Consider the following 22,100-nt stretch of genomic DNA (forward strand, 5'->3'; position numbering starts at 1 on the left):
TTCTATCTAATCCTGCCCTCTGGCAGTGTGAAGCCATTCCCCCTTGTCCTGTCACTCCAGATCCTTGTCCAAAGTCTCTCTCCATCTTTCTTGTAGCCCCTTCAGGTCCTGGAAGGCCACAATTTGGTCACCCTGAAGCTTCTCTTTTCCAGGCTGAACAATCCCAATTTTCTCAGTCTTTTCTTATAGGAGAGGTGCTCCATCCCTCTGATCATCTTGGTGGCCTCCTCTGGACTCACTCCAACAGGTCCATGCCCTTCCTGTCCTGAAGAGCTGTCCCACCAAATGGATACCAGGCAGGAAAGAACAGAAGGATCTCCTCGGCTTGGCCAAGAAAACATAAGATGAGCTTTATGCTCATTAGGGTGAGAAAATGAGTTGAGAGGAGGAGGCTGGACCAGGGATGGGAGATGCTATGGATAAAGCAAGGTTCTCCTGCTTTGTGGCCAGGGTTAGAGTCAGGTTCCACCAAAGCAACAATCCCTGTTTACTTGTGTTTGGGGAACAGCAGCTCCTCAGCAGCCAGAAGCAGCTCTGGCAGCTGCCCTAATTACACAGGGAGAGCAACCAACCCAACCCGGGTGTGACACAACACTTCCCTCCCTGCCCAGCCCGGGGAACTGCTCCCCCCCATCCCAGAAAACCTCTGGGTTACCCTCCCTGGGTGAGGGAAACCCCAGTGCCCCTCCTGCTTCCATCCCGCTGACTCCAACTGTTTCAGGAGCCCCTTCTGGTTGGGACCTTCCTTACCTTGACAGGCCTCCAAAGGCACAGTCCTGGAACTGTGTCCAAGGACTGAGAGAGATTTTGGGGACAGATTGGAGCTGCCAGGCAGTTCTGGCTGGGAAATGCCATCTAGAGGCCAAAGGTGCTTTTGCTGTGGTTTGACTGCAGGTGATGCCGGTGCCGGATCCTTCCACTGCAGCACATCCCCATTCCCTCCCCACCTCCCTGTGGGAGGGCAGTGTTATCCCTGCTTCCAGGAGGACCAGCTGGCTGACCAGTGCAGACCAGAACAGTAGGAACTGGCCCAAGCAACTGGCCAGGTCACTTCAACATCAAGGCCAAGGTTGGTAAAATGAGCCCTTAAAGCAGCACATAAAAATTCCCAGGAAGGAAAGCCCAACATAAAAACTCTCCAAAAAACAGCCAGGAGGTAAAACAAAACCAATTTTATAGGATCAAGCTCACAGATGGAGGTTAAGGCTCATTGTGGTGGAAGTTGTGGCTGCTGCTCCATCCCTGGAAGTGTCCAAGGCCAGGCTGGATGGAGATTGGAGCAACCTGGGACAGTGGAAGGGGTCCCTGCCCATGTGGTGGGACTGGAGGGGCTTTAAGGTCCCTTCTAACCCCAAGAATTCTAGGATTCAATGATTCTGTGAGTGAGGGAGGTACTTCCCATAATTCTGAAACACCAAAACTCCCAGGAGTCAGGAATCAGCACGGAGGGAAATTCCAACTGTACCCTAAACCCTTCATTTAAGAGCATACCAGAACTGGAGCACTTAGGAAGATTATAGGGTAGAGGGCTCTTAATACACATGTCAAACAAAATAGCTTGGGGATCATTGCATTATATTCCATGTGGAGAAGAGGTTTTTTCATGGACTAAGTGGTCAAAGCAACAGAAATCACCATGACCAGCAATAAGAGGTCAGAGAAGATGAGCTTTGTGTGCTGCAGGATCATCCAACTACTGTAGTTCTTGTGGGAAATGAGTTATGGGAAAAGAGTCCACAGCAAAGAGCTCTCCCCTCACGAAGGGAATCGTTCAAATCCAAGTTGTGCTGAGATGGTCAGAAAGGGATGGCACAGAAAACTAGGAAGTCATCTCTTTGTGATTTATTTGAGTTCTTCTTGGAACAGAAGCAGGCTCCTGCAGGGCCAAAGGAACAAAGAGAGGCCTTTCCTCAGGTTTCCTTCAGGAAGAAGCCAAATCACCCACTAATCACGGAGAGAAAACAAAATGAGCTGCAATGATTCTAGAGCTGGTGGCACAACTGCTTTCTGCCATGAGCTTCTCCTGTCTAGAGCAAAGCCAAAGCCCAGAGGGGACCAGCCACGAGAAGGGTTTGGTTCCTCAGCTCTGAGAGGAGGTGGCTGATGTCACCACAGCAACAAAACATGGGGACAAGGGTGGAGAGAGGAGAGGAGAGCAGGAATGCTGATGGGCTGCCTCGGGACTGAAGAGGGCACAGCAGGGTGTTTATTGGCAGTCCAGAGAGCTCAGCAGCTGGCTCAAAACAAGAAGTCACCTCAAAGAACTGTTAGAACAGCTCCTGTGTGAGGGTTTTTCAGCCCAGGTAACGGCGAGGAGGAACTCGGGGCGGGGGGAAAACTCCCCGTTCCTGGGACTTGGTGACATTTCCTTCAGTGCCCACGGCAAGACATCACAGCAATCCTGGAAAATCAAGCTGGAAGGAGTCCCTGCAGGGCTGCTCAGGCCCTGGCCCGGCGCAGGTGGGGGTAGCTCTGCAGGGTCCTGGCTATGGCCTCCTCCAGCCCCACCACAGGCCTGTACCCCATGTCCCTCTTGGCCCTCTCGCAGCTGTAGTAGTGGAATGTCCCAGCCAGGGCCACCCTCATGGGGGTGAAGGTGGCCTTGATGGTCACCAGGGGCCTGAGCAGCCCCAGCAGCAGGGCCAGCAGCAGGGCCAGGTAATAGGCCAGCCAGTAGGGGATGTGGTACTTGGGAGGGTCGTAGTCCAAGCCGGTCAAGATGCGGGACATGAACGCCCAGAAGGGAACTGGCTCATCGTTGGTGATGTGAAAGGCCTGGAAGAGAAGGAGACGAGAAGCCAGGTGAGAAAAATCATCCTGGGCTTCACTAATTTGGCTCAGTGATGGCCCATCTCGTGTTCACCCCTGAGCTGGGCAAGAGCACATCTCAGGACGTGCTGCTTGGCACTGACCACTTCTGGGTGAAGAGGGATGAGCCTCTTCTTTGCCAAGAAACAGCTCCTTCTGACACTCCAGAGGCTGAGATTCCTCATAAATGTCAAACAAACTGACTGACACAGCACAGAGCAAACACATTAGAGCACAAGTGGGGCCAGGAAAAGCTGCCCAGGTTTCTCCTGTTCTGACCTCTGGCCTAAAAGCCTCTGTGTTTCCATGTGTGCCCACACTTGTGCCTGGATCTCCTTTCACAAGGGGTTTTACAGCATGAAATCCAAGTATGTTCATCCAGCTTAGCCCATGTTAGCTGGTTAAAACCTGGTGCTGATAACATCACGGGTGCCATCCCCTGGATGGGCTCTTCCCTTAAGAGCTGGACTCGATGATCCTTGTGGGTCCCTTCCAACTCGGAATTTTCTGGGATTCTGTGATGTGGTGGCACACAAGGGTCACCACATGGACAACCATTCATTGTACCCATGGCCAGACCTGACCCACTTGGGTGTGGAGCTCCTCTCATCTCCAGGAGGGATGGTCAGGACACAGAACTCAGGATCCCAGCTGGAAGTTTGGCTGGGGACACCCCCTCCCCTCCCCTCCCCAGGTCCTTCCTCACCTTCCCACACAGGGGAGAGCCTTTCTGCAGCTTTTCCGCAGCCAGGATGTGCCCATGGACCACGTTTTCCACGTAGGTGAAGTCCACCAGGTTCTTTCCATCCCTGGAAACACAAACAGAAGGAATTTTAGCCCTAAGGCACATCGGGCTGAAAAGCTGCTCGTGGCAAAAGGAAGGACTTTCACCCAGGAAAGATTTATCCCAAGTTTCTTTATTTATCTTTTCCCACTCTTTTGTGCTGCAATTTCAGGCCATGCCCTGCCAGGGGGGTGGAATCACTACATATTATTTTGGAGACCAAGGAAATTTGTTGTTGTCACTGCCCTCAAAGTTTACATTCCTGTAACAGCACCAGTTTGAAACCTCCCAGGTTGCCAAGATCCCCCAGCTCTGGGGAGCAGAACAAACAGAAGCACAGGGGGAACCAGCACAGAGAATGTCACTCCAGGACAAGCTTCCAATTAGGAATGTTTGGCTCATGGAATTCTAAGTCACTCCCTCAACAAGCCAATTCAGCCCCCGCTGGAACAGATTCAACCCACTGTGTGGAATCTTATTTTGAGGCAGGTACAGAAAATGCATCTGCTCAGAGTCCAATTAATCATGGAATGGTTTGGGTTGGAAGGGACCTTAAAGCTCATCCAGTCCATGGGCAGGGACACTTTCCACTAGCCCAGGTTGCTCCAAGCCCAGTCCAACCTGGCCTTAAACACTTCCAGGGATGGGACAGCCACAGCTTCTCTGGGCAACCTGTGCCAGGCCACACCACCCTCCCAGGGAAGGATTTCTCCCCAGTATCCCCTCTAACCCTCCTGTTTCAGTTTGAAATCAAACCAACCAAAATAAATCAACCCATCCCCACAATCACTTGGCCATAAAACCAGGATTGCTGCAGCCCAAACCTGGAGTTTGGGAAGGTTTGCTGCTCACAGATCAACGTGAGAGATCAATTCAGGAGTGAGCTGGGAGAATCAGAACCAAAAAAACCCCTAAATCAAAAACCCAACAGCCAAAACCCCATCAAACTATTCTCTTCCTTCCTTCTACCCCAAGACCATGTGCACATACACACCTAAACCACACCTAAAAACACACCTAAACCACGCCTAAAACCATGCCTAAAGTGCACCTAAAGGCACACTTAAAACACACCTAAAAACATGCCTAAAACTTGTCTAAACTGCACCTAAACCCACACTTAAACCCACACTTAAACCCACACTTAAATCCAGACCTAAAGCACACTTAAAACCTGCCTAAAACACACCTAAAACCAACCTAAAACCAAACGTAAATCCACACCTAAAGCACACCTAAATCCACACCTAAAACATACCTAAAACCACACCTAAACCACTCCTAAAACCCGCCTAAAACCACGCCTGAAACCTGCCTAAAACACACCTAAAACCATACCTAAAACCAAACCTAAAGCACACCTAAATCACACCTAAAATAAACCTAAATTCACATCTAAAAACATACCTAAACCACGCCTAAAACCAGCCTAAACCACTCCTAAAACCCGCCTAAAACCACACCTAAAACCATGCCTGAAACCACACCTGAAACCTGCCTAAAACATGCCTGAAACCACACCTAAAACCTGCCTAAAACCATGCCTAAAACACACCTAAACCCATACCTAAAACCAAACCTAAAGCACACCTAAAATACACCTAAATCCACATCTAAAACATACCTAAAACCACTCCTAAAACACGCCTGAAACCACACCTAAAACCTGCCTAAAACCACACCTAAAACCACACCTAAACCATATCTAAAACCACGCCTAAACCACGCCTAAAAACACACCAAGTCACGCCTAAAACCATGCCAAAAACCACACCTAAAAACATGCCTAAAAAAATGCCTAAAACCACACAAACCAGGCCCCCGCACGGAATAAAAATCCACTCTTAATGAAATGCCTTCTTAATTAAAAAGCACTTTTCTTTTCCAGAGCAAACCAACCTCAACTACTTCTTGCTCTAAACCTCCAGTGCTCCACTGGAAGCTCTGCAAGGGGCTCAAGGACAAGGCAGCTCTCTTTGATCCTACCATCAGGAATATTCAAATACTTGGAGTATTTAACAGGTTATTTAATTGCCACAACCTTCCACACCAAAAGTGTGTATTAATTAAACTCCTGTGAGTTATCTGAGCTCTCACATCTGATGGCACAGCTCCTGAGAGAGCTAAAGCCATGCCAGCTTCCCTCAGGGATGTTCCTTTGGCATTGGGAACACTCACCACTTGAGGGGATGGACCCCTAACAAAGGAGGATTTTTAAAGAAAGAAGTGAAAAAAAATCAATATTTAAAAAAATAATATAAAACGTTTCATTAATAAAAATAATTCATATTAAATAATATTTAATAATAACCAATAACCATAATTATATATTATATTAATAGTGTATATATTCTATAATAATACATAGTATATATTATTAAACATAATAATATATTAAAAATAATTATTAATAACTAATAGTTTAAAACAATTGCTACTTAATTATATTTAATAATAAATATACTTAAATATATATTCTAATAATTTATTAAATATATTTATTTAATAAATATTTATATAATAAATAATAATATAATAATAATTTATAATAATTTATTATAATGATTTGTAATTTACAATTATAATAATATTATATTTAGACTTTATAATAATTTATAATAATTATAATTTATGATTTATAATATTAAATAAATAATAATAAATATATATTAAATATATTCATTAAATATATTTAAATATATTTAATAAATATTTGTTAATATATTTAATAATTATTTATTATCAGAATATTGTATTAATGTGATTTATATTATTTATAATCAGACACAACATAAGATATAATATGTATTATTAATTACAGTAATGAAAATAATAAAATGATAGTTTTAAATTAATATCAAAAGTGGAAAAAATGAATATTATGCCCTCTCAAAAGGGCTTTTTGTAGGTTTCATCACAGCAATAAAATGCCTGAGCTTTGCTCACCCAATGATGAACTTCATTTTGCCCCTCTTGGCTGCCTGGATGAGGATGGGAACCAGCTGAGGGTCTCTGGGACCGAATATTCCGTGGGGCCGAATGGCAACGGTGAAGAAATTGTTGTCTGGGTCGTTTGCACTGAGCACTTCCTGCAGGGAAAGAAGAGAATCCAAACGGGAGAAAGGCTGGGAAGGGAAATTCCAAGCTCCTCACTCAGTGATCTGGGCTCCCATCCCCTTGGGAAGACCCCAGTGGATGAATTATTCCCCCTTCTCATCTCTACAAACGATCCTTCCTTTGTTCCCAGCTCTACAAATGATCCTTCCTTTGTTCCCAGCTCTACAATTGATCCTTCCTTTGTTCCCAGCTCTACAATTGATCCTTCCTTTGTTCCCAGCTCTTCTCCCACTTCTCTTTGAGGAGAAAAACCAGACAAGAACCAGTTGGACACTTCAGGAGTTGCCAGGCAAAGGAAGGGAACTCTTTGCTTCTCCCATTTAACACCCTAAACCCCAGAGGTTTTCCAAGTTCCTTCACTCCATGAACTCCTTGTGCTGGAGAAGAGGAGGCCACTCAGCAATTCCACCTCTGTCCCTCCCATCAGCCATTCCTACCCCAAACCTCCTGGATCTCCTTCAGGAGGGGCTGAGCCCACCTCTCTGGCAGCACCAAGAGCTGAGCACGTCCAGCAGAGGAGCTCTGAAGGGGACTGAATTCCCTTGGGAGCCTCCAACCAACACGTCCTCCTCATTCCCAACAGCTGCTGGGATTTCTGGGAAACCCCAGGATCGGGGCCCAGCCAAAACCACAGGGAATACTTTGCATTTCACCCCAAATGGAGCCAGAATTACCCTGCACTGGATTGCTGCTCCCCAGCTCTCCCTTCCTCGGCGCAGAGCGCTCGTGCTCGTGAAAGCACAGATGCTTTTACAATTAAAATTAATTCAGCTCTTTTGGAGAGAAACCCTTGAAGGCCTCAGGGGCACGCTGGCAGCACCAGCACGGAAGCAACTCTGAATTCTTCTTGCACAACAAGCCCAGATTCCTTCCACAACTGAAAGGCCAAGCCATGGGAAAAGGCTCAACACCAGGTTGATTTAAAACATTGCTGCCCCATATTTAAACCCCAAATGCTGCAGCAAAAAGAACATGGAACACAAGAGATACTGGGGATGTGCAAACATGCAGAGCAGTGAACTGTCAGATGTAGGGGCAGTTTTTAGGTGTTTTTGAACAATAATATTTCAGTGTATGGCCAAGAGAACTGGCTGACAACACTTTATTAGGCTGGTGTGCTCCTCAGCTCAGCCCACATTCCCATCTTTTCCTTCCCCAGGGCCTTGTTCACAATCCCAACTATAAACTCAGGCTGCAAATCAGGAAAATGGGGTTCTGAAACAGCCTCCCAGAGCAGAGGAGACAAAAAACTCCCCTCAGCTGCTCTTAAACCAAAGCTTAAAGCTAAGAAGTGGCATTTTCATGCCATGGAAGTGACACCTCTGCCAGTTCTGAGCCAACTTGGGTGGTGTAAGACACTATTTCATTCAACTTCAGGGGTAATTTATGGCACAACACAGTTTTAGTCTCTTATTATTAAGTTAATACATTGAAAAATAACAACTTAACCACAAGATACAATGGCAAATACCTTCTCCTGGAGGATCTTGGTCTCTGTGTAGTAGTCAATAGGTTTTTGTGCATAAGGGAGGTCTTCTGATCCGTTTTTTATGTCTGTGCCCTCAAAAACTACACTGGCACTGCTGGTTAACACCAGTTTCTGCAAAGGATGGCAGAGAAAACAGTTGTTTGAAGCCTAAGAGAGGAGGGTTATCGTTTATGAAGGCTGAGTAAAGACAATAATAATGTTTAATCAACTGATCCTACAGAGAATGAACTGAGTCTAGAAGAACAAGGCCAAGAGAAAATGAGCTCAAACTGCAGGTGTGGCTCTGTCACAGGGTTTTGTGCCACCTAAAGGACATCAAAACACTCCAACAAACACCCCAGGCAGGGGAAAACATCCCCAGGGAAATCAGAGTGTAAAGGAACACTGTAAAACTTAACACAAATTAGTGGGTTTGGGATGGATTTGCTCATCTTCACAATAACAGGATCACGGGAGACTGAACCAAAAAAGAGAAATCCTGGATGTTTTTGCTGGATAAAAACGTAGCCAAGTGGATTCAAAGCTCTGAGCAATCAGAGACATGTGGTCTTGGAGAAAATGGACATTGTCAGAAAGAGATGGTTGGATCCAACAGGTTCTGCTCCCACAGAATCCAGACACAGCCTGGAGGGAAACACCACATGGCCCATCTCCTTATGACACCAGGGGGAAAGAAAAACCCACCAGCCAACCCCAGCTGTGAGAGGCAGAAATTCTGAACGTGATCCCTTCTGGATTTGTCCGTGGACACTGCACAAAACCCTCTGGAGCTGCATCACTGCCTGGGATAACGGGATCTTCCCATGTGCTGGGCTGGCAGATTTGCTGAGAACTGAAGTGAAAACTCCCGTGGTATCAAAAGACCACCAGGAGGAAATTCAGCTTGTGATCTGAGGCTGCCCAACAGCAGTTTCCTGCTTTCCTCAGGCTCTTTCTTTTGAGGGCAACTGATTTTCTAAACCAAATTACACCGAGACTGTGGCACGAGTGTGTCCCCTCTCATTACACGGCAAAGAATTCAGACAGGGAATACATGCCATGGATATTTCCACTGCTGGAAAAGCCACCTTTGGAGCTGTCCCATGAAAGAAGCCACTTGCCAGCTGTGGTTCTCCCCTGGGTGATTCCCAGGAGCGTGGCAGGACAGATTTGAAGGGATGCTTTTCCTGCAGTCAGGAAGACTGCAACGTGCAGGTTGTCTGTGGCAAACATGGATTGAGTTTCCATCCAACACTAAGCAGGAGTGTGTCTCCCACTAGTTTTCATGGAACAAGTAGGAATTGATTATCTCAGAGCCCTAAACTGGACAGAAATTGGTCCATAGTGCAAGTGTTATAAAGTCCACTCCAGTGTCCACGTGCTTTTCCAGCCTTACCTGCACTCCAGCTTCTTTGCAGGCCTCAATGACTGCTTTGGTTCCCATAAAATTCACCTTGTAAAACAGCTCCCTGTTGTCACTGGAAGGTGCTGGGGATGCACAGTGAAAGGCCACGGCCACGCCTTGCAAAGCTGGGAGCAGAGCCTGGGAGAGCCAACCCGGGAGACGGGAACGAAGCGACAGCCACAGTGCAGGGGAAAAAAATTAATAAGAAGGAAATAAAAGACAGTTTTTTCATGGAAACACTCTGTGAAATTTCAGTCATGTTCCCTCCACAAAGGTGGGCAGCTGGAATAGGATTTGCATCCAGGATTTTCACAGTGCCCTCTCCTCTTGCTGGGCAAACACACTCTACATCAACCCTTCTTTCCAGAGAAGAACCTGAGAACTCCTCCAGAGCTGGAGGCTTTTTAGGCTGAACTACTTGGAATATCATCAGTAGGTAGGAGACTCAGAAATCCCTGGAGCCAGGAGTTGGGACACTCAGGAAGCAGCAGTTTCCCAGTTCCCCAGGGCCCTGTTGGAGGTGACTGTCCCAAAGCCCTGAGCTGTGGTGTTCAGGCAGGTGGGGAGGTGTCTCTCACCTGGCTCACCCTCAGGAGGCCTCAGCCTGCCCTGACTGTTGGGAATAACGAGCTGTGTCGTTCTCATGGAGCTGAGGAGAGCTGGGAGAGCCCCCCTGCAATTAGCACAGGGGCTGTAATTACACTGAGTGTCTAAACCAACAGTGATGCAAAGCTTCAGACAGAAATCAGGTCTGTTCTTTGCAGCTCCAAGAGATATCAGGGCTGTTCCTTTGAGATGATTCCATGGAGAAGTGCTGAGGCTTCACCCCAGGGAAAGGTTGGGGGGCACATCTGCAACCCCTTTTCCAACCTGTGCAGGGCCTCCAGGTGTGTCAGAGCTTTGGGAAAGGCTCAGTGGTGGAACCAACACCCGTTTAACCAGACATCCTTTCCCAGAATGGGTCAGGCTGGTGCCACCTCCCTGCTCCAGCAGGGCCATCCCAGAGCACATGGTTTGTGTCCAGATGGGTCTGGAATAACCTCAGTGAGGGAGACTCCACACCCTCTCTGGTCTCTCTTCAGTGCTGGGTCACTGCCCAGCAAAGAAGTTCTTCCTCAGATCCAGGAGGAACTTCCTGGGCATCAGTTCCTGCCCGTTCCTCTTGTGCCATTGCCGGGTCCCCTGAGCAGAGTCTGGGCCCTCCTCTGCCCCCTCCCTGCAGCTCCTCCAGACATGGCTCCAGGCTCTGCTCTGGAGGCTGAACAGCCCCAGCTCCCTCAGCCTTTGCTGCTCCCAGAGCTGCTCCATCCCTTGGGCATCTCCTCAGCCTGCGCTGGCCCCGCTGCAGGAGCTCCCTGGCCCTGCTGTGCTGAGGAGCCAGAGCTGGGCCCAGCCCTGCAGATGTGCCTGCCCAGGGCTGGGCAGAGGGGCAGGATCACCTTCCTCAACCAGTGCTCTTCCAAATGCCCCCCAGGATCCCACTGGCCTCCTGTCCCCCCCGGGCTCGCTGCTGGCTCAGGGACCCTCAGGGCCCTCTCCCAGAGCTGCTCTCCAGCAGGTCCCCCCCAGCCTGTGCTGGTGCCCGGGGCTGTTCCTCCCCAGCTGCAGGCCCTGCACTTGGCATTGCTGAGTTCCAGACAGTTCTTCCCTGCCCATCTGCCCAAGCTTCTCCAAGTCCTCTGAGGGACCAGCCCCTCCTGCGCTGACCCCGCTGGGGAGCCACCACCCCTTCCCCCAACCACTGATGAAGTGAATCAACCCTTGGGCCAGCACTGAGCCCTGGGGCCATGCCCAGTGCCAGGCTGTCCCTGTGGGTCTGTACCTCCTTGTCACAGAGGTCTCCCAGGAAGAACTTCACTCCGTCGCTCTCGAAGCTCTGCTGGATGTCGAAGACGTTGACGGAGTAACCCCTGTCCAGGAGCTGCTCCACCATGTGCCGCCCCAGGAACCCCGAGCCCCCGATCACAGTGCACCTCCTGCCAGCCTGCAGAGAGCCAGACAGGGGAGGCAAACCCCCTTAACAACCACACACACCCCAAGGAAACCCACCCGAACTTCCCAGGATCCTTAACGGGCTGGAATTCCGCAGCTCGACCGGAGGAGTCAAAATTCAGGCACGCAGAGACTCCTCCACTGGTCATCACAGGGACTCAGGAGCTCAGACACACTGGCTGGGTTTGGGAAGGGCTTTGCCTCACCCCCCTAACCCAAGAGGCCCAGAAGGAAAAGAGGATTTGCTCCCACAAACCCTGCCCGGATGGCAAAGCCAACGGAGTTCGAAGGGAGCCAACAAAAAGGTGCAGAGACATTTCCAGATGTTTTATGATGTGCTGTGGCCCAGTTGAGGTCCCTGAGCTCTCCTAGGCTGTTGTTCCCTCATTCTGTGATCCCTGCATTAAACACAAAAGGTTGGGAGATGGAAAAAGTACCATTTTCCCCAGCTCAGAGAGGTTTTTGGGCCATAACTCTCAGGAGCACAATCGACTGAGCTGTTCTGTCGCTTTACCTGAGGTTCTTAGTTATGAATTTCTGCCTTGTGAGGCATTTTCTCACTAATTCATAGGAAGTTGATGCAAGACCAGGGAATCAGGGATATTTAGGAAGCAAACAACCAAAAAAGCCACTTGGAAAGACTGTGAGCAAACTGCTGTGTCTCCACAGCCCTGCTGGGGTAGAATTCATAGCCTAAAATCAATGTATTCGTGGGCAGCTTGGCTTGCTACACACTTTATACTGTGCAATATCAAATTAGAGAGAGTTTATATATAAATTATATATAAAACTATATTTAATTTTGGCTGCCCCATCCCTGGAAGTGTCCAAGGCCAGGTTGGACAGGGATAGTGGAGGGTATCCCTGGGTGGAACTGATGGGCTTTAAGGTCCCTCCCAACCCAAACCAGGCTAGGATTTTCTGATGATTCTGTGATTTCCTTCAGCCCCAGGGCACAGATGATTCAGAATATTCAAACTGAAGATTTTTGTATCAGAGCCTGTGACACTCAGGCTCCTCCAAGCCAAGAAAGCACCCAGGTACAGGCAAGGATTGCCCTTTGGAGTCATTAGTTCTTCCTTTATCTTTTTAAGCTTTTTAAATCAATGGTCACAGGCACTAATTAACAGATTCCTGTCTGCTCACTCTGTAACTGGAGTGAGACCAAGGACCTCCCCAGCACAGAACATCCAAACCCTGAGTCTGAGGGAGCCTTTGGACAAAGAATGTTCTGTCCTGGTTGGAAACACATTTACTCCTTGTTGTTGCTGCACAACTGCAGAGGTGGGGGTTTATCTATGGAGCTGGAGGGAATTTTAACCCCCTGGAACCACACAAAGACAGGGATTGTTCAGAAGTTTCTAAGTGTCACATCCTTAAAGAAAGGTTTTGCTGCAGAGAAATTCCAGGAGTTTCCCCAGTTACACCAAAGCAGAACCAGTTATTTAGGATGGGACATGCAAAGCAGGGTCTGATTAGGGTCTGGAGCATAAATCCTATGAGGAGGAGCTGGGGGGGCTCAGCCTGGAGAAAAGGAGGCTCAGGAGGAACTTTCTGGCTCTGCAACCCCCTGACAGGAGGGGGGGGTCAGGCTCTGCTCCCAGGGAACAAGGGACAGGAGGAGAGGGAACGGCCTCCGGCTGTGCCAGGGGAGGGTCAGGTTGGATTTGGGGAAAATTTCTTCATGGAAAGGTTTGTCCAGCCCTGGCCCAGGTGCCCAGGGCAGGAGTGGAGTCCCCATCCCAGGAAATGTTCAGATGGAACATTTTTAGTGGTGACCGTGGCAGGATTTGGTCAAAGAGGGGACAGAAGCTGTTTCAGCTCCTCCCCAAAAGGCAGCAGCTCCATCCCATCATTAGTTTTCCTTGCTTTCCCCTGTATCCTCTCTCATCAAGGTCCCTCCCACCACAAACAACCAGGATTCCACGATCCCAGTGTGTTCTTCCCGAAAACTGCCCCGAGCTGTGTGCCCCAAAGCTTTCCTGCAGCACAATGCTGCCCTCTGCCTCTGCACCTCAGAGCCACTGCACAGGGTTCAAAGCAGCTCCAGAGCACGTTTAGGAACCATAAAACCCCAGAAGGGTTTGGGGTGGCAGGGACCTTAAAGCCCATCCAGTTCCACCCCCTGCCAGGGGCAGGGACACCTTCCACTAGCCCAGGTTGCTCCAACCTGGCCTTGGACACTTCCAGGGATGGGGCAGCCAAAATTAAATATAATTTTATATATAAACTCTCTCTAATTTGATATTGCACAGTATAAAGTGTGTAACAAGCCAAGCTGCCCACGAATACATTGATTTTAGGCTATGAATTCTACCCCAGCAAGGCTGTGGAGACACAGCAGTTTGCTCACAGTCTTTCCAAGTGGCTTTTTTGGTTGTTTGCTTCCTAAATATCCCAGATTTGCTGGTCTTGCATCAACTTCCTATGAATTAGTGAGAAAATGCCTCACAAGGCAGAAATTCATAACTAAGAACCTCAGGTAAAGAGACAGAACAGCCCAACAAATTGTTCATAATAATAACTATAATGCTATAATTATTATATTATAGAATACAATATAAATTATATAATATATAATTATATTAGTTATAACTATAATAATTAATAATAATAATAAATAACTCCTGAGAGTTACGTCCCAAATCTTCTCTGTGTTAAGCAAAATGGTACTTTTTCCATCTCCCAACCTTTTGTATTCAATGTAGGGATCACAAAATGAGGGAACAACAGTCTAGGAGAGCTCAGGGACCTCAACTGGGCCATAAAACATCTGGGAATGATCCTGGAAGAACTCAGTCTCCAGCACTGACAAAGCCACTGGGGGGGTTGGAGCATTTCTGGATCTTTTTGGCACCAACAGCAGCAAATTATTCTTTGGAAAACCCCATTATCCCCCCCAGAATTATCCCTAATGCGGGATCAGTCTCAGGATGTTCAGGAGTGTCCATGAGAAGGTGGTTTTTGCAGGACAAATCTTCTTAAAGCCCCTTCTGGGGGCTCAACTCACCGATCTGAGACGTGTGGCCATGGCTCAGGTGAGGCCTGTCCACCAGATTCCTGCAAAAAAGGAGGATATTTTCTTCTTCACAATAAAATCCCACGTTTCTGGATCCAGAAATCCAGGTTTGAACCTGTTATGCTGAAGAAAGATGAAAAAAGGGAATTCATTCTCTTTGTTTTGCTAAAAAAAAAATAAAAATAAGCCAATGGATGTGCTGGAGACAGAGAGAGACTTTCCCCACATCCCCCTGGACCTTCCCAAGTGCCTCCAGGACCTTTCCCACATTCCCAGGACCCTTCCCCATGGCCTCCAGGAGCCTCCCAGTGCCCCCAGGACCTTTCCAAAAACAGCAGGACCTTCCCCAGTGCCCTTTCCACAATCCCTAGGACCTTCCCCACATCCTCCAGGATCCTCCCCATGGCCTGCAGAACCTTCTCATCACCCCCAAGACCTTCCCCAAAGCCCCCCAAGACCTCCCCACAACCCCCAGGGCCCTCCCAACATCCCCAGGATCCTCCCCATGGCCTGCAGAACCTTCTCATCACCCCCAAGACCTTCCCCAAAGCCCCCCAAGACCTCCCCACAACCCCCAGGGCCCTCCCAACATCCCCCAGGATCTTTCCAAAAACACCAGGACCTTCCTCACGTCCCCCAGGACCATCCCCACAACCCTTCCACTGCCCCAGGACCTTTCCAAGAACACCAGGACCTTGCCCATGGCCTGCAGAACCCTCCACACATCCCCCAGGATGTCTCCCAGTCCCTCCCTGACCCTGCCCATGACCCCCAGGACATTCCCCACAGCCCCCAGGTCCTTCCCACAACCCCGTGCCCTTCTACAGCTCCCAGGACCCTCCCCATTGTCCTTCAGGACCTTTCCCAGGGGTCTCCAGCTCCTTTCCCAAGGCCCTTGTCCTGTCCACGGCTCCCATCCCCTCTCCACAGTCCCCAGAACTGTTCCCAGCGCTCCCAGGACCTTCCCACAGCCTCCAGGACCCTCCCTGTGTCCTCCAGGACCTCCCCACAGCCCCCACGACCCTCCCTACGGCCCCCATGTCCTCCCCACAGCCCCCCAGACCTTCCTCACATCCCCCAGGATCGCCCTCACTCCTCCTCCAACCTTCCCCATGGCCCTGAGGACCTTTCCACTACTCCCATCACCGTCCTACAGCCCCCAAGACCTTCCGTGCAGCCGCCAGGACCTTCCCCACATCGCCCAGGACCCTCCCCATGCCCCCCAGGACCTTCCCCATGGCCCCCAGGACCTTCAGACTAATTCCAGGACCTTCCCCAAAGCCCCCAAGACCTTCCCACATCGCCCAGGACTCTCCCCATGTCCTCCAGGACCTTCCCCGCGTCCCCCAAGACTTTCCTCGCATCCCCCAGGACCTTCCCCATGGCCCCCACGACCCTCCCCACGGCCCCCATGTCCTTTCCCACGGCCCTCAGGACCTTTCCACTGCTCCCATCACCCTCCCACGGCCCCCAGGACCTTTCGCCCTGCTCCCAGGACCTTCCCTGGTGCCCCCAGGATCTTTCCCACATCCCCCCGGACCTTCCTCACAACCCCCAGCAGCCTCCCCACGTGCTTTCCCACGGCCCCCAGGACGCTCCCCACTGCCCCCATCCCCTTCCCGCAGCCCCTCCCCGTCCTTTCCACTTTCCCACGCCCTCCCCGCAGCCCCCAGACCCGTTCCCAGTATTCCCAGTGCTCCCAGTCCCTCCCAGTGCCGCCCCCTCCCCTCTCACCGCCGCTGCCGCTCCTAGCGCGCCCCGGCCCCGCCCCCCACCTGCCCTCCACCAATCAGCACCGCCCCTCCGTTCAGACCCCGCCCACTCCCCGACCCCGCCCCTCCCCCTGGGCCGAGCATCGCGCCAGCCCGCTCCCGCGCGCTGATTGGCCCGGCCCCTCCTCCCTCCGGCCAATCGCGCTGGGAGCAGGAGGAGCCTTTTCCCACGCGCTCATTTACCGCCCTTGGCTCCGCCCCGACCGCGGCCAATTGGAGCGCGCGTTGCCGTGGCAACGGCGTGGGGGGCGGCAGCCAATGGGAGAACGCGGCATTGAGGCCGCCGGGAGTGGAGGCGGCGGGATGGTCAGTGGGGGGGTGTGAGGGAGGAGAGGGGCCTCGGGGGGCCGTGAGGGGCTTTGAGGGAGCCCTGGAAGACCTGAGGGTGTCGTGGGGGGCTGTGAGGGACCTGAGGGGGCCGTGAGGGGCTCAGGGGCCCTTGAGGGACCTGAGGGGGCCGTGAGGGACCTGAGAGGGCTGTAAGGGGGACTGAGGGGACTGTGAAAGGCCTGAGGGGCCGTGAGGGGACTGGGTTATAAAGGACTGCTTGGCGAGTCTTCCTGTCTGGATCAGTGTTAATGAGGGACATCACTCCTGGATCCCTCCTGTAGCACTGCTGGATAATGACAACAACTGTACGGAAACACTGCCGGGATGCTCCTGGACTGGGAGAGGACAGGGGGCATGGAATCCCACAGCCTTGGCTTAAGTCACAGCATCACAGAATCAAAGCCATCCCTCGTAGAAGACATATTTTGGGTGGCAGATTGTCCCCCTTGGAATGTCTTCTCCCAGATAACACACTACCTATGTGTGGAATCATTAAATGTTTTGGGTCGGAAGGGACCTTATAGCTCATCCAGTGCCACCCCCTGCCACGGGCAGGGACACCTCCCACCAGCCCAGGTTGCTCCAAGCCCCGTCCAGCCTGGCCTTGGACACTTCCAGGGATGGGGCAGCCACAGCTTCTCTGGGACCTGAGGGGGCTGTGAGGGAGCCATGAGGGACCTGAGGGGGCTGTAAGGGGACCGTGAGGGATGTGAGGGGACTGTGAGGGGCTGAGGGGGCCATGGCAGGGTTCTGACGGACCTGGGGGGCCATGAGGGGTCTGAGAGGGCTGTAAGGGGACCTAAGGAGACCGTGAGGGGCTGAGGGGGCTGTGAGGGGACCTGAGGAGTCCGTGAGAGAGGTGAGGGAGCTATGAGGGACCTGAGGGGACTGAGGGAGTTGTGAGGGACTTGGGAGGGCCGTGATGGATCTGAGGGGGCCAGGAGGGGCTTGAGGGGGCTGTGAGGGACCTGAGGGGACCATGAGGGGTCTGAGGAGGCTGTGAGGGATCTGAGGCAGTTGTGAGGGGCTTTGAGGGACTGTGAGAGACTAAGGGAGCCGTGAGGGGCTGAGGGGACCGTGAGAGACCTGAGAGGGCTGTGAGGGACATGACGGGGCTGTAAGGGGACCTGAGGGGTCCGTGAGGAATGTGAGAGAGCCGTGAGGGACCTGAGGGGACAGAGGGAGCCGTGAGGCGCTTAGGGGGCTGTAAGGGGCTCTGAGGGGGCTGTAAGGGGCCCTGAGCCCCCCGGCCCCCTGCCCTGACCCCCCGTGCTGTCCCAAGGCCTGCAGCTGTAAGAAGCCGGCGCTGGGGGCCGCTCCCCAGAGGAAGAAGGCGAGTCCCAAAGCAGAGCTGTCCGAGGGGCAGCAGCGGGAGATCCGCGAGGCTTTCGAGCTCTTCCACACCGACGGCAGCGACAGCATCGATGTCAAGGAGCTCAAGGTGCGGCTGGAAGCACAGGACTGCCGGTGTTAGAAACCGGAATCACCTCCGACAGCACACGACTTCCCTGCTTTGCCCCTTCTCCCAGCATGAAACCCGGCTTGGTAAAAAAGCACATTATTGCAGCTCTTTCCTGCTGTTCTCAGGTGTGTTTGGGGCCAGGCTGCCCAAAATTCCTGGAGAGCTCTGTGTTTTCTGTCCTGACTCCTTCTCTGTCAGTAAAACATCAAAAAAAGGGTTTGTTCACATTAAAAAGGTGCTCTTGTCTTGCTGAGGATTTCATGCTTCTCTTCCTTCTCCTCCTCCTTCTCCTTCCTCCTTCTTCTTCCTTCCTCAAAAAAAGGGTTTGTGCACAATTCAAAGGTGTTTTTCCCTCTTTTTGAGGATTTCATGCTGCTTCTGCTTATTATTAAAACCTCAAAAAACGGTTTGTGCACTTTTAAAAAGTGGGTTTTTTCCCTCTTATTGAGGATTTCACTTTATTTGTTTATTAAATTATCCCAGCTGAGGAATCCACCAATGTCATTCATTTTCCTGCTTTTATTCATTGCAAACCCCTTTTGGTCCACCCTCTTCTTTTGGGAAGAAGAGTCATCAATAAATCAGGACTTATTTTGCTTCCAGGAGTTGTCCCTCTCATTTCCTACCTGGATTTCCATGTTCCCTAAGACCACAGGGAGCAGATCTGGTTTCAAACCTGCCTCTTGTCTCTTTATCAAAGGAGGGAAATGTTCCCCCCACAGTCATTGAAAGAGATTTTTATCACTGGAGCGAAAAACGAGCTGATTATACAACCAAAATAGGGGAGTTAAGAGCAGCAAATAATCCAAATTTTCTCGGTGCAAACATTTCTCCCAAGACTCTGATACGGCCAAATCCCAAATCCCTCCCTGTCCTGAGCTGGGGCAAAAGCGTGGCTAGGAAATTCCTGAATTAACTGGAGGACAATTCCAGAATAGGAATGTTTCTATCCCTGTTTTCTGCATCCTGATGTGCCCCTGTTTTCCTTCAGACACGGAATGTTGTGACGTGATGTGGCAGAAGTTCACCTGTTTTTTATTCCCTCCCCTGTGGCTTTGTTGATAATTTTGTAGGGGTTTGTAACTGATTTTGTGGGATTTATGACTGATTTTGTCCTTCCAGGTGGCCATGAGGGCCCTGGGCTTTGAACCTAAAAAAGAAGAGATCAAGAAAATGATCTCAGACATCGACAAGGAAGGGACGGGAAAGATCAGCTTTGATGACTTCTTGGCAGTGATGACCCAGAAAATGGTATGGAAGTGGTAAAAATCAAATTAAAGGCAATTTTAATGTGTGATTCATCTCCTTTTGGGTTTAGGGGGAGATTAAAGCACTATTTAAGCTCAACTAAATATATGAAAGTTGGATTCTGTCTCATTTTTCAAGGACAAACATCCTGGAATCTGTCTCATTTTTCAAGGAAAGGTTGAAATAACAGTATCATTCCCAACTTCCTTTAGCAATCAGGGGGGTTTTTTTGAGTGTGAGAGAAGGGAAAACCTGCTTTTCTCCCAGAAAAATCCAGGCTTTTCTCCCAGATCCAATGCAGCTGTGGAGCTGTTGGAGTGTTTTTCTGTGACGTGGGGGTATTTTCTCTTCTTGAGCTCTAATTTACTTACAGATTAAATCTCTGGATTTAAAAATCTTCAAATAGGTTGAGTGAAACCAAGATCCTCGTGGTGAAATCCCAAAGACATCTGGCTGGCTAGGACAGAGAAAAAATTCCCTGGAATTCTGGCTGTGTCTCCGTCTCCCTTCAGCCTTCACGTGTAATTCCTGCTGACTGGAACTCCTTTAAATTTACTCTTAAGGGTTTCTCAGTCTATCAGATCTTTTATAACTTTACTTGGAGTGTTCCCTACGACACAGCTCCCCCTTATTTTTCCTTTCAGACTTCCTTCTCCTTCCTTTTCTAAGGCTGAAAAAGACTCCAAAGAGGAAATTCTCAAGGCCTTCAAACTCTTCGACGACGACGAAACCAGCAAAATCTCCTTCCAAAACCTCAAACGTGTGGCCAGAGAACTGGGGGAAAACCTCACAGATGAGGAGCTGCAGGTTTGTACCTGGGGGGGGGGAGGGAAGTGGGATCTTCGTGCTGGAGCTGTAGGAAAATCCCCTTTTTCCCGGTGGGAATGGAAGAGTTTGTGTCCAGCAGTGGATTTTGAGGTTGAGCCCACACGGTTCAAATGGCAGCAGTAGAATTGCAGCTTTCTGAGAGTGATGGAAAGGGAATAACTCTGCTCCAAGCACTTTGTTTCTCCCAGGAAATTTCCTGTCATATTTTTTGAGGCAGATTTCTGCATAAGTATATTTAGAAAAACAAATGAATGTCTAGTTGGGGCAATATTTTGTCACGGAGTTAAGTCTGACATTGAGGGAACACCGTCCCCTCCGGTGTTAGTACAACTTACCAAAAACTGGTTCTAATCCTGCTGAATCCAGACATTCCAATCCACATCTGACTCCTGCTCACCAATCTCTTGCAGGAGATGATCGATGAGGCAGACAGAGATGGGGATGGGGAAGTGGACGAGCAGGAATTCCTGCGGATCATGAAGAAGACCAGCCTGTACTGAAGCACAGTTGGATTTATTCCTTTGCACACACTGGGTGGATGCCTCATTTTTTCCCCCAGTCCTTTCTTTGTTTTGAGTCAGCATAAAAAAAAAAAACCAGGCCAGTTTTGTTCCAAGTGGATGGTTTTAAAGGTGTTTGTGAGCAGTTCCCCACCCTGTTTGCATGCTGGTTGCTGCTCTGTGCTTGGGAGATGTTTACGCTGCTTTCAGTGCACAAATCACATTTTTGGGGCAGGATTCAGATCCTTTTCTGACCAAAAAAAAAAAAAATCTGTCAAACCATTCTAGTTTGGTAAAGAGAGAACTCAAAAGCAGCCAGGGTCAATCTCTGTTCCCCAGTAGTTGGGAGTTTGGGCCCAGTGAACTCTTCATATTTGCAGGGATCAGCTTTTTATAACGTGTTTTACGGGGATTATCTCCTCCCCCCTTTTTAGGATGTTCTTTAAACTCAAAACAGTAAATAAATTGCTGCAATTTAACTCGTGTTCAGTTCACATGGTCAAAGAACTCCCTTTGCCAAAGGAAAAGTGCCAGAGCTGAGAGCTCCCCGTGTTTGGAGGAACGTTCAGTGGCTGCAAATGTGATTGTGTTTAAAGTAAAGTGTCTTATTTTCAGTTGTGCAAAGAGTTTTGATCCCCACTCTGCAAAAAAAGACGATGTGGAGAAGGTGATCCAGGTCCTGGGAGGGAAAGCTGAGACAACAGGGCTTGTTCAGCCCTGGGAAAATGAGGTTTAGGGGACAATTTATCACCATGCTCTGGTATTTAAAGGGTGGATACAGAGGAGATGGAAAGTCCCTTTGCATAAGGGGGTTGTGGAAAAGCTGGGGGTAATGGGTACAGGTTATTCCTGAGGAGATTCCCAAGGACAATTTTCACGATGAGAACAATCAGCCATGGGAATGTCTGCTCAGGGAAGTGCTGGATGGCCCAGCTTGGGAGAGTTTTAAGATCCAGTTGGGCAGGCAGCTGGGCCAGCTCAGCCTTGAGGTCCTGCCAACCTGGAATTCTCTGGTTCTGTTTATACCAGAGAAGAATTCCTCCTCTTCCCACCAGACCTGGATACTGATACTGAATTGGATTTTTTCCTGTATGGTTTTTCCCCCTCCCTGGCCCACCAGTGGCACTGAGAGAACATCCTGATCCAGAGGGCAAGGAGAACCAGCAGCAGAGTTCAGCCCATGGAAAACCAGCAGGTTTTATTTGGGAGCAGAACCATGTTCCTTCCTTTTGCCACAATTCACCTGTTCCGGGAGCTGGGGGTTGGGGAGACTGAACTGGAGCCCTGGGGAAACCTGGCATGGCCTTAAGCTGGAGCAGGGCAAGGTTAGGTGGGATATTGGGAAGGAATTCTTGGCTGTGAGGGTG

The 22,100-nt window shown here is 50.0% G+C and overlaps 2 protein-coding genes across 5 annotated transcripts; one reads left to right on the forward strand and one right to left on the reverse strand.

Annotated features, from left to right (window-relative positions):
- Window positions 1–1,558: 1,558 nt before the first annotated feature.
- On the reverse strand, window positions 1,559–15,579 carry NSDHL (NAD(P) dependent steroid dehydrogenase-like). 4 transcript variants are annotated; one of them, XM_027747930.2, is made up of 8 exons: window positions 15,453–15,579; window positions 14,585–14,634; window positions 11,405–11,566; window positions 9,574–9,720; window positions 8,181–8,309; window positions 6,539–6,681; window positions 3,515–3,617; window positions 1,559–2,775 (listed from the first exon to the last, which is right to left on the reverse strand). In XM_027747930.2, exons 2-8 carry the CDS (start codon window positions 14,603–14,605, stop codon window positions 2,440–2,442), a joined length of 1,041 nt encoding a protein of 346 aa, XP_027603731.2. In that variant the 5' UTR covers window positions 14,606–14,634; window positions 15,453–15,579; the 3' UTR covers window positions 1,559–2,439. The 4 variants fall into 4 exon arrangements, with proteins under 4 accessions (XP_027603731.2, XP_039245029.1, XP_027603735.2 ...); XM_039389095.1 differs by having other exon boundaries at window positions 14,585–14,716; XM_027747934.2 differs by lacking the exon at window positions 15,453–15,579 and adding an exon at window positions 15,268–15,282.
- Window positions 15,580–16,578: 999 nt separating this feature from the next.
- LOC114002134 (centrin-2-like) lies at window positions 16,579–20,821 on the forward strand. The gene is made up of 5 exons (XM_027747941.2): window positions 16,579–16,671; window positions 17,978–18,136; window positions 19,280–19,408; window positions 20,075–20,212; window positions 20,644–20,821. Exons 1-5 carry the CDS (start codon window positions 16,624–16,626, stop codon window positions 20,731–20,733), a joined length of 564 nt encoding a protein of 187 aa, XP_027603742.1. The 5' UTR covers window positions 16,579–16,623; the 3' UTR covers window positions 20,734–20,821.
- Window positions 20,822–22,100: the final 1,279 nt, after the last annotated feature.

The sequence above is a fragment of the Pipra filicauda genome, unplaced genomic scaffold (genome assembly GCF_003945595.2).
Source record: "Pipra filicauda isolate LSUMZ 115617 unplaced genomic scaffold, ASM394559v2 scaffold701_size143630_pilon, whole genome shotgun sequence".
Classification (NCBI taxonomy): domain Eukaryota; kingdom Metazoa; phylum Chordata; class Aves; order Passeriformes; family Pipridae; genus Pipra; species Pipra filicauda.

Excerpts from the sequence above, each read along its gene's own strand:
- LOC114002134 (XM_027747941.2), top strand. The coding sequence starts at position 16,624 with ATGGGAGAACGCGGCATTGAGGCCGCCGGGAGTGGAGGCGGCGGGATG. Across the intron at positions 18,137-19,279 it reads TCGATGTCAAGGAGCTCAAG|GTGGCCATGAGGGCCCTGGG; the intron begins GTGCGGCTGGAA and ends TTGTCCTTCCAG. Across the intron at positions 20,213-20,643 it reads TCACAGATGAGGAGCTGCAG|GAGATGATCGATGAGGCAGA; the intron begins GTTTGTACCTGG and ends AATCTCTTGCAG.
- NSDHL (XM_027747930.2), bottom strand. The coding sequence starts at position 14,605 with ATGGCCACACGTCTCAGATCG. Across the intron at positions 8,310-9,573 it reads GCAAAGAAGCTGGAGTGCAG|AAACTGGTGTTAACCAGCAG; the intron begins GTAAGGCTGGAA and ends CATCCTTTGCAG. Across the intron at positions 6,682-8,180 it reads CCAAGATCCTCCAGGAGAAG|GAAGTGCTCAGTGCAAACGA; the intron begins GTATTTGCCATT and ends CTTTCCCTGCAG.